This window comes from Antechinus flavipes, chromosome 3 (genome assembly GCF_016432865.1).
Source record: "Antechinus flavipes isolate AdamAnt ecotype Samford, QLD, Australia chromosome 3, AdamAnt_v2, whole genome shotgun sequence".
Taxonomy (NCBI): Eukaryota; Metazoa; Chordata; class Mammalia; order Dasyuromorphia; family Dasyuridae; genus Antechinus; species Antechinus flavipes.
In genome coordinates, this window is record NC_067400.1 from 422305943 (window position 1) to 422326223 (window position 20281).

Sequence of the window (20281 nt, forward strand, 5' to 3'; positions counted from 1 at the left end):
TCCATTCTCCACGTATGTACAGGTTAATGGAAGCTACTTTATCAGGAAGATAATTTATTTAATATTTATTTCAGATTAACCAATAAAAGTTTCTTATTTTCATTGAGTATGCCTGTAACATTGCATAGCTCAAATGTGTTACTATGTAGCTAAAATATAATAAAACAGATTATAGTTTTCTGGTTGATCCTATATCAAATGAACCATTCCAGAATGGCTAATTTCAACTACTTTTTACATTCTGTTAAAAAAAAATCATTTCAATTTGGTCAAATAGAACAGTCAAATTAAGAAATAGCCATATATACCTAAATCCCTAACAATTTCCAGATTTATGTCTTAATACTATCCTAGATGTACTTTTCTACAGAAATCCTTATCTGTATTACAAGCCATGGTCATGGAATGTTGAAGATATTTAATACACAATCTTTCTATGTTAGAAACAAAGTAGCCTGTTTGATTTGTCTTAAATTGATGAAAATATACATCCATTGTTAAATACAGATCTGAAAATCTTGCAGAAATAGTCTCTTAAAATACTAACAACCACTGATTGTTTTATCTTCATTCTATTCTTTCTGCCAGGTAGGGTTGACTGTCTCCTGTACTTCCTCCCTATAAAGGCAAATCATACAAATGTTTTTATTTGACTTTAGGAACTGCAAATAGAATCTCTCAAAACCCTCTTCTCTTTTTCACTTTCCCAGAATTGTGTACTCTGATATGAGTACTTTATATGGCTTTTGAAGTTCTCCTGAACTGACTAAAGCCTGCTAGATTCTCATTCCTGACATGGCTCCCTTATGTCTGCACCTGTATAAATATATCATTAATGTTCACTCATGCTTTGTTCTGAAGAAAGAAGGAATCTCGCAGGTGCACAGTTCTGAGAAACTCCTGATAGCCACAGTGTGACCTTTTAGAGGGGATTCCTATTCAGGTAAAAATCTGGACAAGAAGGCCTCCAATTCCTTCTCTTTCTTCATTCTGTTAGTGTTAGAACTGGAATGAAATGACTTCATTCTATTACTGTTCCTTTAATTTTTCTAGGGAAGTTCTGAAATATCATAAAATTGACTCATTTAATTGAATTTCTAATTTAATGGATTTCTGATCTTATGTTCAGTTATAGTCATTGAAAAAACTTTGGGCTTCTATCCCAGGCTTTGAATATTGATTGCTTGTTTTGGCTAATTCCCTGGTACAATAGTGACACCCCCTGGTCAAAAAGAGTTGGTTTCAGTTTCCTATATGAAGGCAGAAACATCCATTTTTTTCTTCAATACTACTTAATGAAACTTTATTTGGCACATATGGAGTCATTGTTAATAAACAAACACTTATATCTCGTGACATTATTTTTTCCCCAATGAAATTGGCAGTCTTCTGGAGAGATTTTATACCTTTGGATGAACTGCTTTAATCCCTTTTTGTCCAGTTACTGCTATTTTTACTGGCAAACCTTGATCACCCTATAGGGGAAAAAAATGCCTGTTAAAAAATACTAAAAAAAAAAAAAAAAAAAAAATTGACAACTCTATTTTACAGCATATACAAAAGTCAGACTTAGAGTGTGTATCTACCTACATCTATATTTATATGATTTTTATCTCTCTATATAATACATATATATTATTTGTATGTGGATGTATAACACACACACATACACACACACACACATACACACACTGCTTGTGCACACCATTTCCTTCCTGGAGAAGGAAATGGCAAATCACTCCAGTATTTCTGCCAAGAAAACCCCCTAAATGGGATCACAAAGAACCTCCAAGAATGAACAATAAAATAACACAGTGCTTGGCACATAATAGGCACTTAATAAATGCTTGTTGATCCATGTTGGAATTAATAAATTTTTATAAAAAAATCAGCTTAGGCTATGACTTTGCAGAAAGATCAGTATGTCTATTGCTCTTTTCTGAGGGTGAGCTTGCAGGCCTTTAAGTTCTGTGCAGCTCTTTGCTTAAGTATGTTCTCCATGTGTGATAGTGCAAACATGTAAGACAGGGGTTAAGGACTAAGGTTTGGAGATTTTCTACAGTTTCCAGGAGCTGCCTCATGTAAAGTGTGCAATTTCAGGTATTAGCCAACCAGGGCTAACTAGGCTATTTTCTATCCTTCTCTGACCTAGTAAAGGAGCTCTGGATTTGGATTTAGGTGATCGGTTTAGAATCTGTCACTTCCTAGCTATGTGAATTTTGGCAAGTCATTCAAAAGGTTAGGGCCTTAGTTTCTTTATTAAAATGAAGATTAAATGTACTTTATTTTTAAAGTAAAATACTGCCTGTCTCAAGGATTTGGTGTACAAAAAGTGTCTTGTCAATTTTAAAGCTCTAAATAAAGTTGAGTCTTTTCTTTAAGGATAGAATCATATTTGATATTTATTTGGTTCCTCCCTTAGCTCATTGCATGCTTTGTATGTAGTGGATGCTTAATAAAAACTTTTTGAATACTTGAGTGAACACAGGAATCAAATATCTAACTAAATCAGAAAGAAAACTTTTTTAATGTAGAAATAGGCTCCTGTCTCTGATTAGAAGATAGAAGAAGAGGGAGAGGGAGAGAAAGAAAGAATGGGGGAGAGATAGAGAGAGGGAAGGAAAGATGGAAGGGGGAGAGGAAAGAAAGAGAGAGACAGAGAGAGAGATAAAGAGAAACAGAGACACAGGGACAGAGAGACACAGGGACAGAGACAGACAGAGAAGACAGAGAGAGACAGAGATAGCAACAGAGAGATAAACAGAGACAGACAGACATAGCAACAAAGAGACACAAAGACAGAGGTACAGATAGAGACAGAGAGAGAGAGAGGGAGAGAAGGGGAGAGAGAAGGGGAGAAAGAATGGAAAAAGGAGAGAGGGAGAGAGAAGACAGGGAGAGAAGGAGAAGGGAGAAGGAGAAAGGTAAAAAGAAAAAAGAACTTTGGGAGGGAAAATAATATGATGATGAGGAAGAGAAGGAGGCTCTTCTCTGCTCCTTGTGGTTTATGGGATCTGTTGGGAACTGGTTTACCACTTGGGAACTCCGAGTTAATTCTTCTGAGAGAGAACAAAGGCACTTAGAACTGGAGGAGAGATGATGAGTGCTCCTTGGTCACCACAGATTAATCCAGGAATGTGGATGAGTGAGTTTGCATAGGAGAGTGGACGGAGGGCTATCTGTGAGTCAAGATGACCTGGATTCAAATTCTGTCTCTGATATATCTTGATTGTGTGTCCTTGGGAAAGTTAATAACTGTCAACTTTTGTGACTTAGGCAACTATCTAAGAGTACAAGATGTAGAATAATTGTTGAATAAATGCATTTGTAGGGGGAATTTCCTTACTAGGAAGTCCTTACACAGAAAGAATCACAGATCATCTGGGAACTTTTCCTCCTACCAAAAAAAGCATTATTTAGAATAATCCAATTCTTCTATTTGACACTTACTACATTGTTTCCTCCTTATCTTTCCAATCTTATTATGTTATTCCCTTCTATGCACTCTCCAGCACAGCAACAATGGCCTATTTATTATACTTATTGTTATCATGTTTGCCACCATTTCATTGTACACCTTCATGGTTTTGTATTGGCAGTTATCCTCGATGCCTGAAATGTTCTCCCTCCTCATTCCTACTTTCTTTTAAGGCACAGTTCAAGTCTTTCCAGGTTCTTTGGACTGCCAATGTCTTCTCCACTAATGTCACTTTATCTACTTTATATTTATCTTGTCTGTACCTTTATACATTCACATTGTCTTTTCTATTAGAAAGCAGGTGCATTAAGGGCAGTGATTGTTTTCTTTTTTTTCTTTGTATTGATGGTGCTTAGTATCATGACATACTAGTCATATTAAACATAATAGTGTTTAATAAATACTTATTGATTGATTGGTTAAGGAGCCATGGTGCTTGAGCTAGACCTTGAAAGAAATCAAGGATTCCAAGAAGCAGAAGTGAGAATCCTAGGATTATAGGACAGCCCATGCAAACATTTGGAGAGGAAGGGGGCATAGAATACCAAGTCCTGGGAGTAGCAGCAAGGCAAGAGCTAGAATGGACAGTACACAAAGGGAAAGGATGTAAAATAAATCTGGAAACAGATTGTGAAAGACTTTGTATATAAAGTAGAGTTTATCTTTTACTCTAGGGACAATAGAAGCTAGAAATGATTTCTTTGGCAATATCTGGGCATTGAGGGAGAGGGAAGAATCAAGGATGCTTCTTTGCATCTAGCTCTCAGAAATTCTTGACCTCTGGGGCTGACTTAAGAGTATTAGAGGTGAAGACCCTTATTTCCCACTGACTCCTGGAAGTCTAACTAACATCAAACCTGCCTGGACCTTGAGGACTGCATGTTTTGGTTTCCAACCCTGATCATCCAGTTAGATTTTTGAGGACTGGAATTTGGATTTAGGTCTTTCAAAAGGTCGTCCAGGAGAAGTGAATAACAAATAAAATGTAAAATTACTGGCATAAAGTAGGTGACATTTACATAGTGTTAGAAAATAGAAACAATTCCTGTTAGTTTTTTTTTTTTTTATTCTGCAGTCACCTGGGTACAACTGCATTAACAAACCAGGACATGTCTGAGGACAGAATTTGTGCCCCTGGCTCTAATAAAGAACAAGTGAAATTGGTTATACTGAAAATCTCTTAAGACTCTAACAGTAAATCATTTAGACATGAGAATAACAATTATATATGTTTCCCAGGTAGCTACCTTCCCTAAAGGAGTTACAAAGCAAGCCTATAACATTATACTGAGTGACCAGAAATTCCTAATGAAAATGAGCAGTTTTTAAAAAAGAAAACTGAGCAGGAATAAAGATCATTTGGTATCCGGGACCTCCTAATACAGTTGGGAAACTGCAACAAAGGATGTGAAAATTCCCGAAGAGAGAGACACAGTTGCTACAAAAACAAAACAAAACAAATCCACAAGCTGTAAAAAGTGGTTTCTTTTTTCTTCTTTTTTTTAGTTATACTTTGACTTGTTCTATTTGATCAGATTGATTTGATCTAATTTAGTTCATCTCCTAGCAAACTTGTGAGCTGGGTTTACTGTCATGTAAGAGACTAAGCTTTTACTCACTGACCCTAGTGGGAGAAGTGTAATATATCTTCTTTCCTTTGGGCCTGAGAAAATAGTTCCTTTTTCTGTATCCTGAAATGGCTGTCCACATCCTGAGCTCATGCACTAATGAAAGCAGGGATGATTTAAAGCACAGGTAGGACTCCAGGTAGTAATTCTATAAAAGTATTTTTGCTTATTCAAGTAGTTGTGGATGCACCCATTTTTTCTAGTGGTTTTTCCTTTCCATGACTTCAAGGAATAATGGATGGGAAAAAAATGGGGCAGGGGAAAGAATTCTTTCCCTTTTTTTGGAAGATGGTTGCTCTTCCTATGAAGAATTATGAGACTATACAATGGAGCTGTGATTTCTTCCTTGTGAGGTAATTCTCAATATGAGAACTTCCTCCACCAGGCAGATACAATATATCTACAGATTAATAGATGAACCTTAGCTTTGCCTCTGACTACCTATCTGACTTTGGGCAAGTCACCTGTCTGGGTGTTAGTTTTCTTTTGTGATATGTTGCATACGGACTAGAATGCATCTTAAAAATCTTTCCAGATATAATCCAATGATCCTTGGAGAAATTTCTTGAGGCACAGAGAGACTGAGTTACTTGCCTGGGGTCACACAGTTCATATCTGAGGTGGGATTTGAAACCAATTCTTCCTGACTCCAATCCCAATGCTTTATCCACTATGCTACAGGGTTGTTCATCCTTCATTTTTGAAGAAGACCAATGACATCATGTGTGATGTCTTGATTTGCGCATGAATTGGATTTAAGTGAAGCAGAGTTCATCACAGTTGATAGTTTTATTTTTTCTGCCAAAGTCACTAAGGTCCTATGACAGGACAAAATCGACTGTCAATAGCCTGGGATATAGTGGGTGACTTTGGTGTCTTCAATGTCTAATCAAGCTCTAAGCTGTCCACAGCACCTACTTCAGTATCCTTCAAAGCTATTGGAACAAATTGTACCCATCCCACCCATTCCAAGAAAGATTACACAAGCGACCTTTCCTGTTAGAAATTTATATAGTACTTTTTGCTGCTCTTAGATATACCTATGTGATACAATTCTTCCCTTAAAACTTCTTTAATGGGAAGAATATAATGACAAAAGTTAGATTTGCTGACCTGGAGAATCTGTAGGGGATGGAAAACCTCAGAGAGGTAACTGAGGATATGAATCTGAAGCTTACCATCTTACCTTTCCCTGGCTGAAGTTTCCTTTTTTTTTTAAATGAAGGAATTTGATTAGATGGCTTCTGAAGTCCCTTCCAGTTCTTTGGCTATGAGCCTATCAAACTGAATTTTTTGTTGGGGGTATGAAGCCATTCTGGGTACCTAGGTAGTGGTTTCTACTTGATCTCAATCTGGTGGGTGGTAGTGGTATTTGTTCTACCTTCTAAATGCTAAATCCAAATGTATACAGTGTTTCTATTATACTAAACTATTTCAGGATTGAGAGAAGTATTATTTATTAGAAGTAAAGTATATATTCAAACTGTGAATCGTGGTGGTAGAAAATCCTTATCTTTATAAGTCTGGGAGCCCTTCCTCCATAGTACCTTGGGAGTCAGATGGATCTTTTTGTTCCACTCTCTCTTATGATTTTTAAATAAATTAAAATTTCAAAAGGTAAATATTTTTTTCTTCTCCTCCCTCAATGGAAAAACCTCTAGACAATGAGAGTAGAGCAGTACCTTCTCTCTTTTGATCCCAATATCAGGAAAGCTGGAAGGTAGATGTTGGGGTCCAACTTCACTCTGCAAGAGCAGACATAACTATTATTTAGCTCCTTTGACAAAAGAAAAGTCTATTATGAGAAAGGAAGGGAATATACATTTATGGAATGACTACTATATGCCAGTCACTGTGCTAATTTTATCCTTACAAATTTTATCTTAGAACCTGGTTCTTCATTAAGAAACACAAACATGGCCACTCCAACATATTGCTTTGATCTTCTTTCACTTCAGAACTCAGAATTTTCCCAACAGAATCAATCACTTTTAGCTTCAAGGCATGTTCTCCTATGAAGAGGCAAAAGAATGGTTTTGGACAGCTTATTGGCCATAAATCCATCCATTTAACACAGACCTTTTTGGTGTCTATTGTAAACCCCAAATAAATTTTGCCTCAGTGCATCTTTTGTAAGCCCAAATTGATCTTGACAGTATATAAAAATCATTTATACTTTGTTAGAGAACTGATGGATTTATAGCTCACCTTTTCCCCCTTCATGCCAATCCCTGGCTGTCCATGAGGTCCTTTCAACCCATCAAAGCTGGAGGCTCTGTGCATGACCAAGTCACATTTATTTAACAATAGTAACCCGCAGCTCCGTGTTTGGTTCAGCAGAGTCACTAAAGCTTCTGGACCACAAATGATGCATATTAAAAGAAGAAATGATGGCAAATGACATGAATGGTTTTCTCTTGATTCCAAATTTTCTAGCCTAAGCTAATGAGCAAGAGATAATTTCTTCTTGGCTTGAAAGCCTGCTCATGTTTATACTCATGCTATATGAAACTTAATGTTGCATATAGCCCAACTTTCCATCCTCTAAAGGGGAAAATGTTTGTGGGAAAGTCCTGATTTTCCAAGGAAAACAATTATCTCTTTTTTATATGAACATAAACAAAAATGTCTTATATGTGCTTTTTTTTTTTTTTTTTTTAAGAAATTCACTTCATTTGGAAGAAAAGAATTCAACAGAACATTTATAGGGATCCAGATGCCACACTCTTGATAGGGGCATACAATGGATGGAAGGAGTGAATTTTGGCCTAAACTAGTTTCATTCATTCTTTCATTGATACAACTACATGCCTATTGTTGTAAAGATGCAAGATAGTGTGATAGAAAAAACACTTGATTACAAGTTGGATGATTTATGCTGGTCTGTAAAAGGGAGCTTTTAATTGGAAGTTTGGTCTTTTCTCTTTTTCTGAGAGCAGATAAGAGTGTGATAGAGATACATTTGCTCTCATTTATGTAGTTTCAGAAGAGAATTTCTAGACCTTAAATTCCTGGTCCCACACTGATCAACTTCCTTCAAATGCATTTTGAACTGAATTGATCCAGAAGAGTATAATACATAGAAGGCAAAAGTGGAATGTTGCAACTTGGAGGACTTTGATCAATGGTATCAAATGATGCATTAAAGGTTGATGACTAATGGAAAAGAATCATTGAATTTATTGACCAGGAAGCTATTTTTAATTTTTGAGAGTATAGTTTTAGTAGAGTGGTAGGAACCCCAAATAGATTACAGGGGTTTAGTGAAGGATATAAGTGTTTGGTGAGGAAGTGGAAAGATGAGCAGAGATCACTTATTTATTAAGTTCAGCTGAGAAAAGAGATAAAGAAATAAGATGGTAATTAAAGGAGACAACAGGATTTCTATGCAAGGATCTAAAAGTTATACTTTGAAGAAATTTCACTAGTTTAAACTACTGTAAAACACGGTATTCAGGTCCAGTCCCAAGTGTTAAAGAATTATTGGTGTCAGGGGCAACTAACATTAGGATATGAATGCAGGGCAAAGGAAAAAAAACAGGTACAAAATCTAGAGATGGTTTATTTCCTAGGTTTTCTAGCTGTGGGAGTAATTCTCCTCTGATATAGGGCATCCTGGAATATAGTGGTTGTGGTGCCAAGTGTGGTTGCTTTATTTAAGGTTCTTTAATTAAGTTGCTCTAGTTGGTCCAAGTTGTAAGCTTGACCTCTCCCAGATCATCTTTGGTCTGATATGATCCAGAATATTGGTAATTATGTGTAACAAAGATCCTGCTAATATTACTTCAAGCAGTCCATGATGTTGGCCAAGTCAAAGTTGTACAATACTTTTTGAAATTTTTTTTTATCCTCATCTACAAATGGCCTGTAAGTTTTTCGAAAGAGTCAAGAGATTAAAGATATACTCGTGCTTAACCAATGAAGACATACTTCATTAAGTAGTGAATCTGCTCTTCTACTATGAATCAAGAAACTGCCATCCATTAATTCTCTGATTCAAACCTTTAATGGATCAAAACTGCCTTGTCATTGAATCATGGGCGACCACAAATATGGGCATCATTCAATTCTGTATGAAAATAGAGAATTGTTTTAGAACCTGTCAGGTATAGTTCTCAAGGTTGCTGTTATAAGTCAGGTACAATCTAGGACTTCCTTCTTTAACTCAGTGAAATTCATAAGTTGAGTTTGATGTCTTATAGTGGAAACAAATGTTTGTATTATACAAAGGAACATATTTGCTTTTAGGTAAGCTACAAGGCAACTCTTAAATAGTTTTAAGGACTTGATATAGTAAATCAGCTGGTATTTCAAGCTGTAGATGTTTGTTCATGTTTTCATCAGCATAAGCCTTTTTAATAAATTAGATTTAAACATAAAGTAAGTCATAAATTACAGAGATATGTCCCAATGCTAGAGTGAAATGTTTGAATATCTTACTACATTGCTTTTATTTTCAACCTAGCTCAGCCTCTTGGGAATTTTGCCTTATACAGGTTTTAGCCATGCATCAAAAGTTCTTTGTTTACTTTTTTCAAAAGTGTATTTAGTGTCTTGCAACCATAGAGAAAAGTTTTAAGGCTCATAACAGAGGAAAACATTCACCCAGTAATATGACTTTGCCAAGCACAATTTTGTTTGTGCCTAATGAGCACTGCCACAGTAGTGGCACAGCTGGCAAAGCACATAATTTTGCAGAAAAAGTAATAGAAAATGAGATGTTTGTATTTGCATATAACATCTGCATTATGGCTCTATTATATGCGTCTTGTTATGCATCTGTATAATAGAAGAAAAGAAAATCTGAATGGCAAGGCTTTTATTTCCCTTGAATAGAAATGAGCTCTATGTCTATGATGCTATATCCTATTATTCTTAAAAATGTCAAATATATACAGATAATCCAAGCTTTCTTATCATTCAAATGATGGAAATGTTAATTAATAATCAAATTAGCTATTTTCTTTTTTTAAATAACTGATTACCTTTGTTTGAGGGAGTTCTTTTTCTTGAGGACCTCTTTCTCCTTGAATAATTTGATGTCCCTGAGATCCCTGCAAAATAACCAAACATCGTGCAATTGCAAATGTAAAACAAGTTGTCAAAAAAAGTTTTTAGAAAACATTTAATTTGATGATATTTCTTTGTATATATATGTACATATATCTTCTTATGTCTTATTAAAATAGAATTACAAATTATGCATTATGTGAATCATATATAACTATATGAATTATAAAAATTGGATAAGGCATCGAGAAAACTGGGCTTTAGTCTTGGCTCTCTTTCTAACTAGTGGTCCACTATGACACCCGCCAGATCTTTTTCTGCTTTATTGGTGTAGGGAGTCATTTGGAAAAATCTGAGGCTAAAATAATAGGAAAGGATCACAGGGATGAATTTTTTCCCCTGGGGGTAATGGTAGTGGGAAACATTTTTTTTCAATATGAAGTCAGGAACAGAAAATATTTGAAAAGCATCTCTGACTTTAATAGTCAATGTATCAAGACAATCTGATATAATCTGCATTAAATCTGGTAATATTTTTTAATGGTACTTAAAATATGTATAATGTTCAAGCTAGCTTTCTAGAAGTCTTCTGGACAAGACTTGGTCTCAGCAGGATAGACATTACTAGGATGATCAGGAATAGAATCTAAAGTCTTTATTGTCTCCTTCACAGTCTGTTCACTCTGACTCACTGTGTCCCCAGTTCTCTCAGCCCTTAAATACCCTATTACAATTACATCATTATAGCATACTGAATATATGCCAACTAGAGTGATTATATCATTATATCATACTAGATATATGCAAACTAGAGAACCATTATCTCATCAATTCCACTGAGTTAACACCTTGTTGTAAGTGTCCTTGTTTTAAATATACTTCTCCAAAATTTAGGCCCTCTACAAATATGTAGTTAGATTCATTTATTGATACATTCAGATATGTTTTTTTAAAAATTATCATTGAAAACATGGTCTAAAAGATCATTTGGTTCATAATTTTGCTACAGACAAAACTGGATATAGAAAGGTGAATCAGTTTCTTGGGAAGATTGTCTAATCCATTTTTACAGGTTTTCAGTAAAAAACTACACAAAACTTTTAAAGTAGCTAAACAAGAATTATCTTGTTGAAAATTAATTATTCAAAAAGAAAAAAGAGAAAGGAGATGAAGTTTAGGGAGGGAAACCACGTAGAACGGAGACTTTTCATCCAAACCTATTATTTTGATGGTGTGGGATATTCATAGCATGAAAAGTCACAACACAGAACAACTTTTCTATAACTTAGAGTTTTAGAGAGTTGCCTGTACTTTGAGGGTAAGTCACTTAACATATATTTCTACACATATATTTATATGTATCAGTCAACACAAATTTATTTATTAAATGCCTACTATGTGCTAGGTACTGTGCATATAGGGATACACAGGAGATTTTAAAAAAAAAAAGCAAAAAGGCCAACTGTTCTCTCAAGAATTTCACATTCAAATGGAGGACACAATGTGAAAACAACAATGTACAAACAAAATACAGACAGGATAGATTGTAGATAATCAAGAAAGGGAAGATACTAGTTTTAAGGACAATGGCTACATGAAGAGAGTAGGATTTTTAGCTGGTACTTAATTAAGTCAGGAAAATCCAGGAGGTGGAGATGAGGAGGAAAAAAATTCCAGACACAGGGGACAACCAGTGAAAATGATGCAGGGTTAGGAGATGGAGTGTTTTGTTTGAAGAACGGCAATGAAGCCAATGTCACTGAATTGAGGAATGGGTATGGTTGGTTAATATAAGAGAATTGGAAATTTAGGAGGGCACCAGCTTATAGAGGGCTTGAGTAATGTCAAGAGATACTTTCTTCATTTTGTTTGGCTTTCTATCCCTATTTCTCTTCTTCAGGATATATAAGTAGGTATTGATTAATGTAAATTAGAATAGCTGCTAGAATTATTTAAATTACTGTCATTTGGATTAATTTCAACTGTATAATTTTTCAGAAAGGTGAAATTTTACTTCCATAGTTTTTTTCAAAATGGGCTTTGAATATATTTTTCTTTATGCAATATTCCTGGATTTCTGTAGGTCAGAAGCTCTTAATTTGGGATCTATGGATAGATTTCAAGGGGCTAGCCAACTTGAAGAAGACAAAATTACCTCATTTTTTTTACTAATTTTCATAGATGTATTTATTTACCTTTATAAATTTTGTAGATAAAAATTAGCATTTCATTCAATTTAAAAAATATTGCAATAAGGGGTACAAGACACAAAAATTGTTAAGAACTTCTACTTTAGATAAAAATGATTCCTAATCCTCCTGATTCTCTATGCCCTCTGTTTAATTTCTTCTATACCATAATTACATTCTATTTTATGGAACAGTTACTTGTATATGTCTTGTCTTCTTAATATAAACAAACAAATAAGAAATATAAATCATAATAAATAAAATAATAATAAAGAAGATTGATACATACCCAGTCACCTTTTATCCCTGGAATGCCACAATCACCTCTTTTGCCCTTTGGAAGAGATCCTATATATTATATACTTTTTAAAAATATAGTGCAACATTTACAATTTTTAATTCAAAGCAGAAGTTACTCCTAGGAGAAGATTCCTAAAGTCAGAAGGACTTTAGATACATATTAGCTGTGTGACCCTAGACAAGTCACTTAACCCCAGCTGTCTCCAAATTTAAAAAAAAAAAAACTTACTTTTTGGGGCAGCTAATTGGTGCAGTGGATAGAGCACCAGCCCTGAAGTCAGGAGGACCTGAGTTCAAATATAGCCTCACACTTAACACTTCCTAGCTGGGTGACACTGGGCTAGTCACTTAACTCCACTTGCCTCAGAAAAAAAAAAAAACAATAAAAAACCCTAAACAACTTACTTATTAATATTTTTCTAATCACTACCAGTGACAACTGATAAACAACTGCCAACAAAAAGGAGCACAGGAACCCTGAGAATGACATCACTGCCTCTCACTGCTGGTCCTACTTCCAGTCTGCTTCATTCATTCATTTTTCATTTTATTAATGATATTATTAGTTACATATATCTCACAGAATATTCTGAATTATCATTTTTATTTTATAGATAAGATTTGGTAGTAGAAATGTTAAGAAATATGTCCAGCTTTACATTAGAGATGTAAGTAGTAAGGGTAGAGTCTGATCCCAAAAGATGACATAAAAAATTTGATGAATATATAAAATTTCACTAATTCAGACTAATTAGGAGAAGGGCAGTCAAATGATGAAAAAATTTGAAAGATGAGATGCATAAAAATAAGTGCAGTTTTATTCAAATTCTTATGATACCAGTGCCATTCATTCATTTATTATTTACTCATTTGTGACTTTGGGCATCAGGTTATTTGTTTAAGACTTTCCTTATTGGTGGAGGATGATTTCTTAACTATGCTTGTGTAAAGGGCAGAGTTGGTGAGACCTTGGGAGAGGAAAGATCTTTTGGTGAGAAACAGAGAGAGGAAGAGACAGAGAGAGAGGGAAAGAGAGAGAGAGAGAGAGAGAGAGAGAGAGAGAGAGAGAGAGAGAGAGAGAGAGAGAAGAGAGAGAGAAGGAGGGAGGGAGGGAGAGGAGATGGAGAGAAGAAGAGAGGAAGAGGGAGATGGAAAGAGGGAGAGAGGGAGAGAGAGAGAGGTTTCCCCAACTTAACATACTAGAGAATTTAGAGAATTTTCCCTTCTTTTCTTAGCAGGGAAAGTTTTCTCTTAGTTTTAGTAATTGTTCTAATCACTGGCATGTTAGCTCTTTCTGTATGCTCGATGTGTACTACACATAAAGGCTCATGGTGGCTGGGAGGCTGCCAGAGTGCAGGTCCTGCTCTCCCAGCAGGGGGTTTCAGAGAACTCAGCTCTAAAGTGACATATGGTACAAACAGCAACTAGTCATTTGGAACAAATCTCACTCCTGTAAGACCTAGTGACTGCTCTGAGATAGCTTTGCAATCTTAGGAGATGTAAACCCTTGATTTTAGCAGGGACATGAATCAGGTTCCTTCAATATATTTCTAGTGAAAAATAACATAACTGAGATATGAGAGACAGAGACACATACACACACACACAGAAAGAGAGAGAGGAGAGAGAGGAAAGAGTTAGTTCACAATCTCATTTAAGGTGAAATTCCCAAAGGCTCTATTTTTTAAGGCGCCTGATTCTTGACATGTCAGTTTCTTCCTAGAGTCTTTATTTTCCTTCAGGTATCTGAATACAGTTTAGATTTTCATGTTTCTTTTCTTGAAACCAGAAGACTAGACTTTTTCTCCTCTCAAGTTCTTGCCAACTCAACTCCTCATGCAGGTTTGAAACATGGAACAAATCAATTTATCTATCAGTATGTGAAGGACGTTATGGGACATTATGCAAATATTAACATCTCTCTTAAGCTCTTAGTTACATAAATTAATTAGATAGGCAAGGAAGAAATTATATTTCAGTTTTATGGATAGGGAAGAAGATCACAGTAGATCAAATGGATACTTTTGATTATGGAAAATGAAAAATTTTGGAATAAGATTAATGTACTTAAGATTGGAAAGGGAGTATGTTACTGGAAAAAAAATCTTTGTAGTAAATTCTTCTGTAAATATTTCATATCCAAGATATATAAAGAACTAGGGTAAACACGACTAGGAGCCAAACCCCAAAGGATATGAATAGGCAGTTCTCAAAGGAAGAAATTCAAGTTAATAGTGCCTATATGAAAAATATTCCAAATTATTAATTATTAGAAAAATACCTTAATTGGTATTGTTTTAATTAACAATGACGATAATCCACTTTAAACCTATCAAACTGGCAAAAATTTCAGAAGAGGAAATTGGTAGATGTTGGACATGTTAAGAAAAAATCAGCAGACTGATACACAAATAGTGTAGTTGTAATTTGGTCCAGCCATTCCAGAAAGTGATTTGGAACTATTCCTGCAAAGTCACGAACCTGTCTACACACCTTTACCCAACTATAACATTTCTAAGTCTATACTTTAACGAGGTCAAAGAAAAAGAAAAAAAAAAGGAATATGTGCAAAAGGATTCTTAGTAGGTCTTTCATAGGAACTAAAAACTGGAAAACTAAAGAAGTATCCACCTATTTAGGGAATGTTATATGAATGTAATGGAATATTATTGTGCCATAAGAAATAATGAAATGGAAAACTTTAGGAGAAACTTGGAAAACTGCTGTAAACTGATATGGAACAAAGTGAACAAAACTAGGAGAGCAATTTATATAATGGCAACAGTTCTATAAAGAAAAACAACTTCAAAAGGCTTTAGAACTCTTTTGTTATGCTACGAGTCCAGAAGACTGACAAAGGATGCTATATACTTCTTGCCAGAAAGAAATGGACTTAAAATTTAGAATGAGACTCTTCTTTTTGTATATAGCTAATGTGGGAATTTGTTTTATTGAACTCTATTTATTTGTAATTATTATTGTTAATTTTGAATAGTTCACTTGGGGTAGAGAAATGGAGAAAGGTAATAAATTTGTGGAATAAATACATAAAATGGAAAAAGGAATTTCACTTTTAAAAACCTCATACCTCATTAAGAGTGCACTTAAAAGGATGATTTCCATCCATATATGATTCTGATGAAGATTTTGTATAGATGAAAAAGTAGTAATTGGTACTACTCCTTTTCCACTTTTCCAGTAATAGTTTGTGATTTTTTTGGAGGTTTTTGTTATTCTCTCCTTTCTATATTGAAAAACCAGTCCCTTAATGGCCTCAAAACTGTATTACCTCCAGCATGGACTTCTTTCCTGGTTTAGATCTTATTTTCTTATTTATTTTCTTTAGTGTCCTTTCTGTTTCCTCAAGAAACATAACAAGGATTGTAATTTCAGAGTTCAAGTGTAGTGTTCCTGTTATTGTTGATGGAAAAAAATAGTTTGTTAAAGCAATCTTGACAAATATTTTCCATTTTTGTCTGCTTGCAATACAATTTTGAGGTTGGTCAGAGACTGATTTTTAAGATGCTTCAAAGGGAGAGGATGCCAACAATTAGGAAAAAAAATCTTAAATCTAATTGTTACCTAAAAATGGGAAGTGAGAAAATATCCATAACTACTATATATTCCCACTTTCCTCTCTTTACAAAATCTTTGCAAATCATCTGCTCTTGTCTTGAGAATATTTTTGAAGAGATGAAAGTTTGAAAAGTCAGTAGCCAGACTTGCATAATTAGTATGCTATAGAAAACCATAACTTCATAGACATGTAATTGATTGAAATCTAGGGAATATAAGAGCCAGCTGTTCTGATTGTTGACTATAAAAAAGCATTTGATTCAGTAAAACAAAATACTGCCTTAAAGGATCACAGGATTATGGAACTAGAATCAGAAGGGGCCCATTTAGTCATACACCTTAATTTCATAGATGAAAAAATGAGGCCCAAGGAAGTTAAATATCTTGGCTAAGGTCACACAAGTAATAATCATCAGAGCTAAGATTTGACTCCAGATGCATAAAGGTATCTCTCATGCATGTGTCAAAATTATATAAGTTTTTGAAAAATGTAACAACAGTGAATACTCCAATTACTCTCTGATTATTAACCTCAAATGAGGCATAAAATAGAGCAAGTATTGCATATACCAAAGGTGTTTGCTACTATCAGTAGTTATGTTCAATGTAATGTCCAAACGGAAGGATTTCCTACAAATGGTAAGGCTCTTTAGATGTTTCCATTAGCAGGTAACATTTGGCTGACTATATCAATCACTAACCAATATTCACTAAAAAGAGTTTGACCTAACTATCTACAATGAAAAAAACAAGTGGACTAATGAAGAATATCTATTTTCTATTCTATGATTTACATTTGGATGAATAATAGTTCATAGTGCTCTTCCATTGGTGTACTGAACTTGGACAGGTACTATGAATAGTCAATGAATAAACAGGAATGGGAAAACAAGCTGGATTACCCTTGGGAATTTTGTCCTTTCCTATTAGTGATAAAATATGTCTCCCTTAAACTAAGATCCACCATTTTAACATTAATGTTATTGCTATAATATTATGTGGTTTGGAATTATGAGATGTTACAGTACCTAAAGAATAATAATTTTAGATCATGCAAAGTGTAATGAAGAGGTGCATGGTGGACATGAATATGTACTTAGGATTTGAACTGAGGTCTTCCTGACCCTAAATCTAGTACTCTATCTATTCCACACTGCTACATCAAGGTATTTGCAAGCCCTGAAAATTGTACCTGCAGGTAAACATTTTACCACCAACTGACCCAAGTTCTCTTCTTCCCAATCAATTCTAGGTCTAGATTATTATTCATCTTCAGTGCCTATGATGTACCATATTTATTGTAATGTAAATGACTCTAAAATAGTTGCTGGTATCTGAAAAGTTATTCTCCTAAGCATTTTAATATTGCCTCAGAAATAACTTACATCATAGAAGTAAACTTCAACAGAATGCCTTATTTCTAATGCTCGCCAAAACCAAATTAGTGAAGTTTTTTTGTATCAAGTATAGTTAACCTAAAATTTGGCCAGTCTATACAGTACAGAAGTGAAAAGGAGGTTTGAACCTGATGAATTCTTATTAATGTAGGCAATTAATACAGAAATTTAGGCCAAAAATTTCACTTGTAAAACAAGTATTCATCTTGACTGAATGATTAGCCTGGATAATTGTTCTGTGTTCCCTTCCTTTTGTGTAGTGTTACATCCCAGTAATAGTACCTATTAATTACTACTAATGACCTTTTAAGTGGAACTGGCTTAATTAGATTTATTTATAATATGAAAGCAGAAGGAGAAACATAAAAAATTAAGATTACTTACATCAGGGCAGGGAAAGTCTCTTTCCCCTTTCTCACACAAGCATTCAGAAGTTTGAAGGCACTGAAAAAATACCCCCTATCAATTAGAACATTTAAAATGGAAGTGGTAAAGAGAAAATAAAAGGACAACAATAACATAGAATCTGTAAACAAGAGAGAAGCCTTTTGAAAACGTTAGCCAGAACTTGAGGAATTAATCAAGGAAAAATCAATTATTATATTTTAAGACTTCAGGCATTACAAGGAAAAAAATAAATTTAATTTGTATCAGCACCATTTAGCAAAAGAATGAACTGAGAAATGTCTCACTCAGAAAGCTGTTAAATCTGTAAACTGGCTGGTTCAAAAGAGAAATATTTTCTGGTACTATGCTAATTAGACAATATGTTTACTCAACTATTTATACTGAAAGCAAGTATTTTCAAGTTTAGAAGAGTAAATAAGTTTTTTTTATAGCTTTGTAAAGTACTGGAAATATTTTTAAAAAGATTTCTTTTTGGGGATAGAGCACCAGCCCCGAAGTCAGGAGGAGCTGAGTTCCAAATCTGCTCTCAGACATTTAACACTTCCTAGCTGTGTGTCCCTGGGCAAGTCACTTAACCCCAATTGCCTCAGGGGAAAAAAAACACACCCAAAAAACCCCCCCAAACAACAACAACAACAACAACAAACAAAAACAAAAACAAAACAACAACAACAAAGATTTCTTTTTGACCTGAACCTCTAATTTAACCAGTATAGAGAACTTCTGGTATGAAAACTCCCTTAACACCTGCCTCAAACATTTAGTCTTTAAGTGTGTTGCCTGAGGAGATTGAATAGTTCGATGACTTTTCCAGGGTCACTAGGTCAGAGAATATAGGGTCTTTCTGTCACTTTCTCTCATCTTTGAATGTTAAAGAGTCACAGTTTTGTGACTCTCATCAATAAGAACTATAATAATTACCACAGCAACCTATAAACTAGTGTTCTGGGTGCTGGAGGAAAAGATTAAGATTAAGATTAAAAGGGAGGGGCAGCTAAGTGGTACAGTAGATGGAGCGCCAGCCCTGAAGTCAGGAGGACCTGAGTTCAAATCTGACCTCAGACACTTAATACTTCCTAGCTGTGTGACCCTGGGCAAGTCACTTAACCCCAATTGTCTCAGCAAAAAAAAAAAAAAAAAAAAAAAAAAAAAAAAAAAAGATTAAGAGGGAGATGTATATATAAATAGAAATATGTACAAAATAAATACAAAGTAATTTGGAGAGGAAGGCAAATGTATGCTAGAGCCAGTTTATCCTTGTTTTGGAGAGCAAATAGTTAATTTTTTTTTTTTTTTTTTTTTTTTTGCTGAGGCAATTGGGGTTAAGTGACTTACCCAGGGTAAAGGATCATACTTCTAGGAAGTGTTTAAGTGTCTGAGACTAGATTTGAACTCAGGTCCTCCTCATTTCAAGGCTGGTACTCTATCCACTGCGCCACTTAGCTGCCCCTAAGCAGTTAAATTTTTAGTGTAATCATTTATACCTTGGGAACTGGCAAATGTTACAAATCAGAGGTATTTTATTGTTTTGTTGATTGTCTAGACTTAAGAAAGTGATGAAGAAAATATTAATAGTGTGAAATAAACCTAAAAATGTGCCTTATATTTTCCAACAACTGATTGTTAGAGTTTTCAGCACAATTTCTGCAAATAGGGTTCTAGGAGGAAAGAAGGATGATCAGAAAAGGCTTTATGTAGATGGTGGCACTTATGCTAAATCTTGAAGGAAATGGAGATGAGGAAGAAGTGCATTTCAGAAATATGAAATAATTAATGCAAAGACACTTTGACAGGAGAGAAAGAGTGTGTTAAATGAGGAGCAGCAAAAAATAAAAAAATAAAAAGTCACATACAGATTTATGACCTGTACAGAATCATAAGGGGAGAAATACCATAAATCTTTAAAAAACAGGTTGGAGTCAAGTGTGGACGTTAGATACCAAATGAAAAGTTTATGTTTTATTTGTAGCAAGGTAGTACAGTGGAATAAATACAAGCCTGGAGTAAGGAAGTTGTTCTGTCATTTCTAATTGTGTCCAACTCTTTATGATCCCATTTGGAGTTTTCTGGGCAGAGATACCAGAATATTTTGCCATTTCCTTCTCCAGCTCTTTTTACAGATGAGGAAACTAAGGTAAAGGGTTAAGTGACTTGCCCAGGGTCATACAACTAATAAGTATCTGAGGCTGGATATGAACTCAGGAAGATGAGTGTTCTAAGTTTAGGATCAGTACTTTGTCCACTGCTCTACCCTAGCTGGCCATAGATAACTGTGTAAGTCAGCAGTAAGAAAGA

General features: G+C 34.7%; 1 protein-coding gene across 2 annotated transcripts in view; it reads right to left on the reverse strand.

The window, feature by feature from the left end:
• LOC127554575 (collagen alpha-1(XXVIII) chain-like) overlaps positions 1-20281 on the reverse strand; it is a 59841-nt gene that overhangs the window by 24782 nt on the left and 14778 nt on the right. For both annotated transcript variants that reach the window (XM_051986216.1, XM_051986213.1), the window contains exons 5-9: positions 17963-18022; positions 12595-12639; positions 10092-10160; positions 6789-6851; positions 1407-1475 (exon numbers count right to left, since the gene is read on the reverse strand). In XM_051986216.1, coding sequence (XP_051842176.1) covers positions 1407-1475; positions 6789-6851; positions 10092-10160; positions 12595-12639; positions 17963-18022 — 306 coding nt within the window. The remainder of the gene's footprint in view (positions 1-1406; positions 1476-6788; positions 6852-10091; positions 10161-12594; positions 12640-17962; positions 18023-20281) is intronic.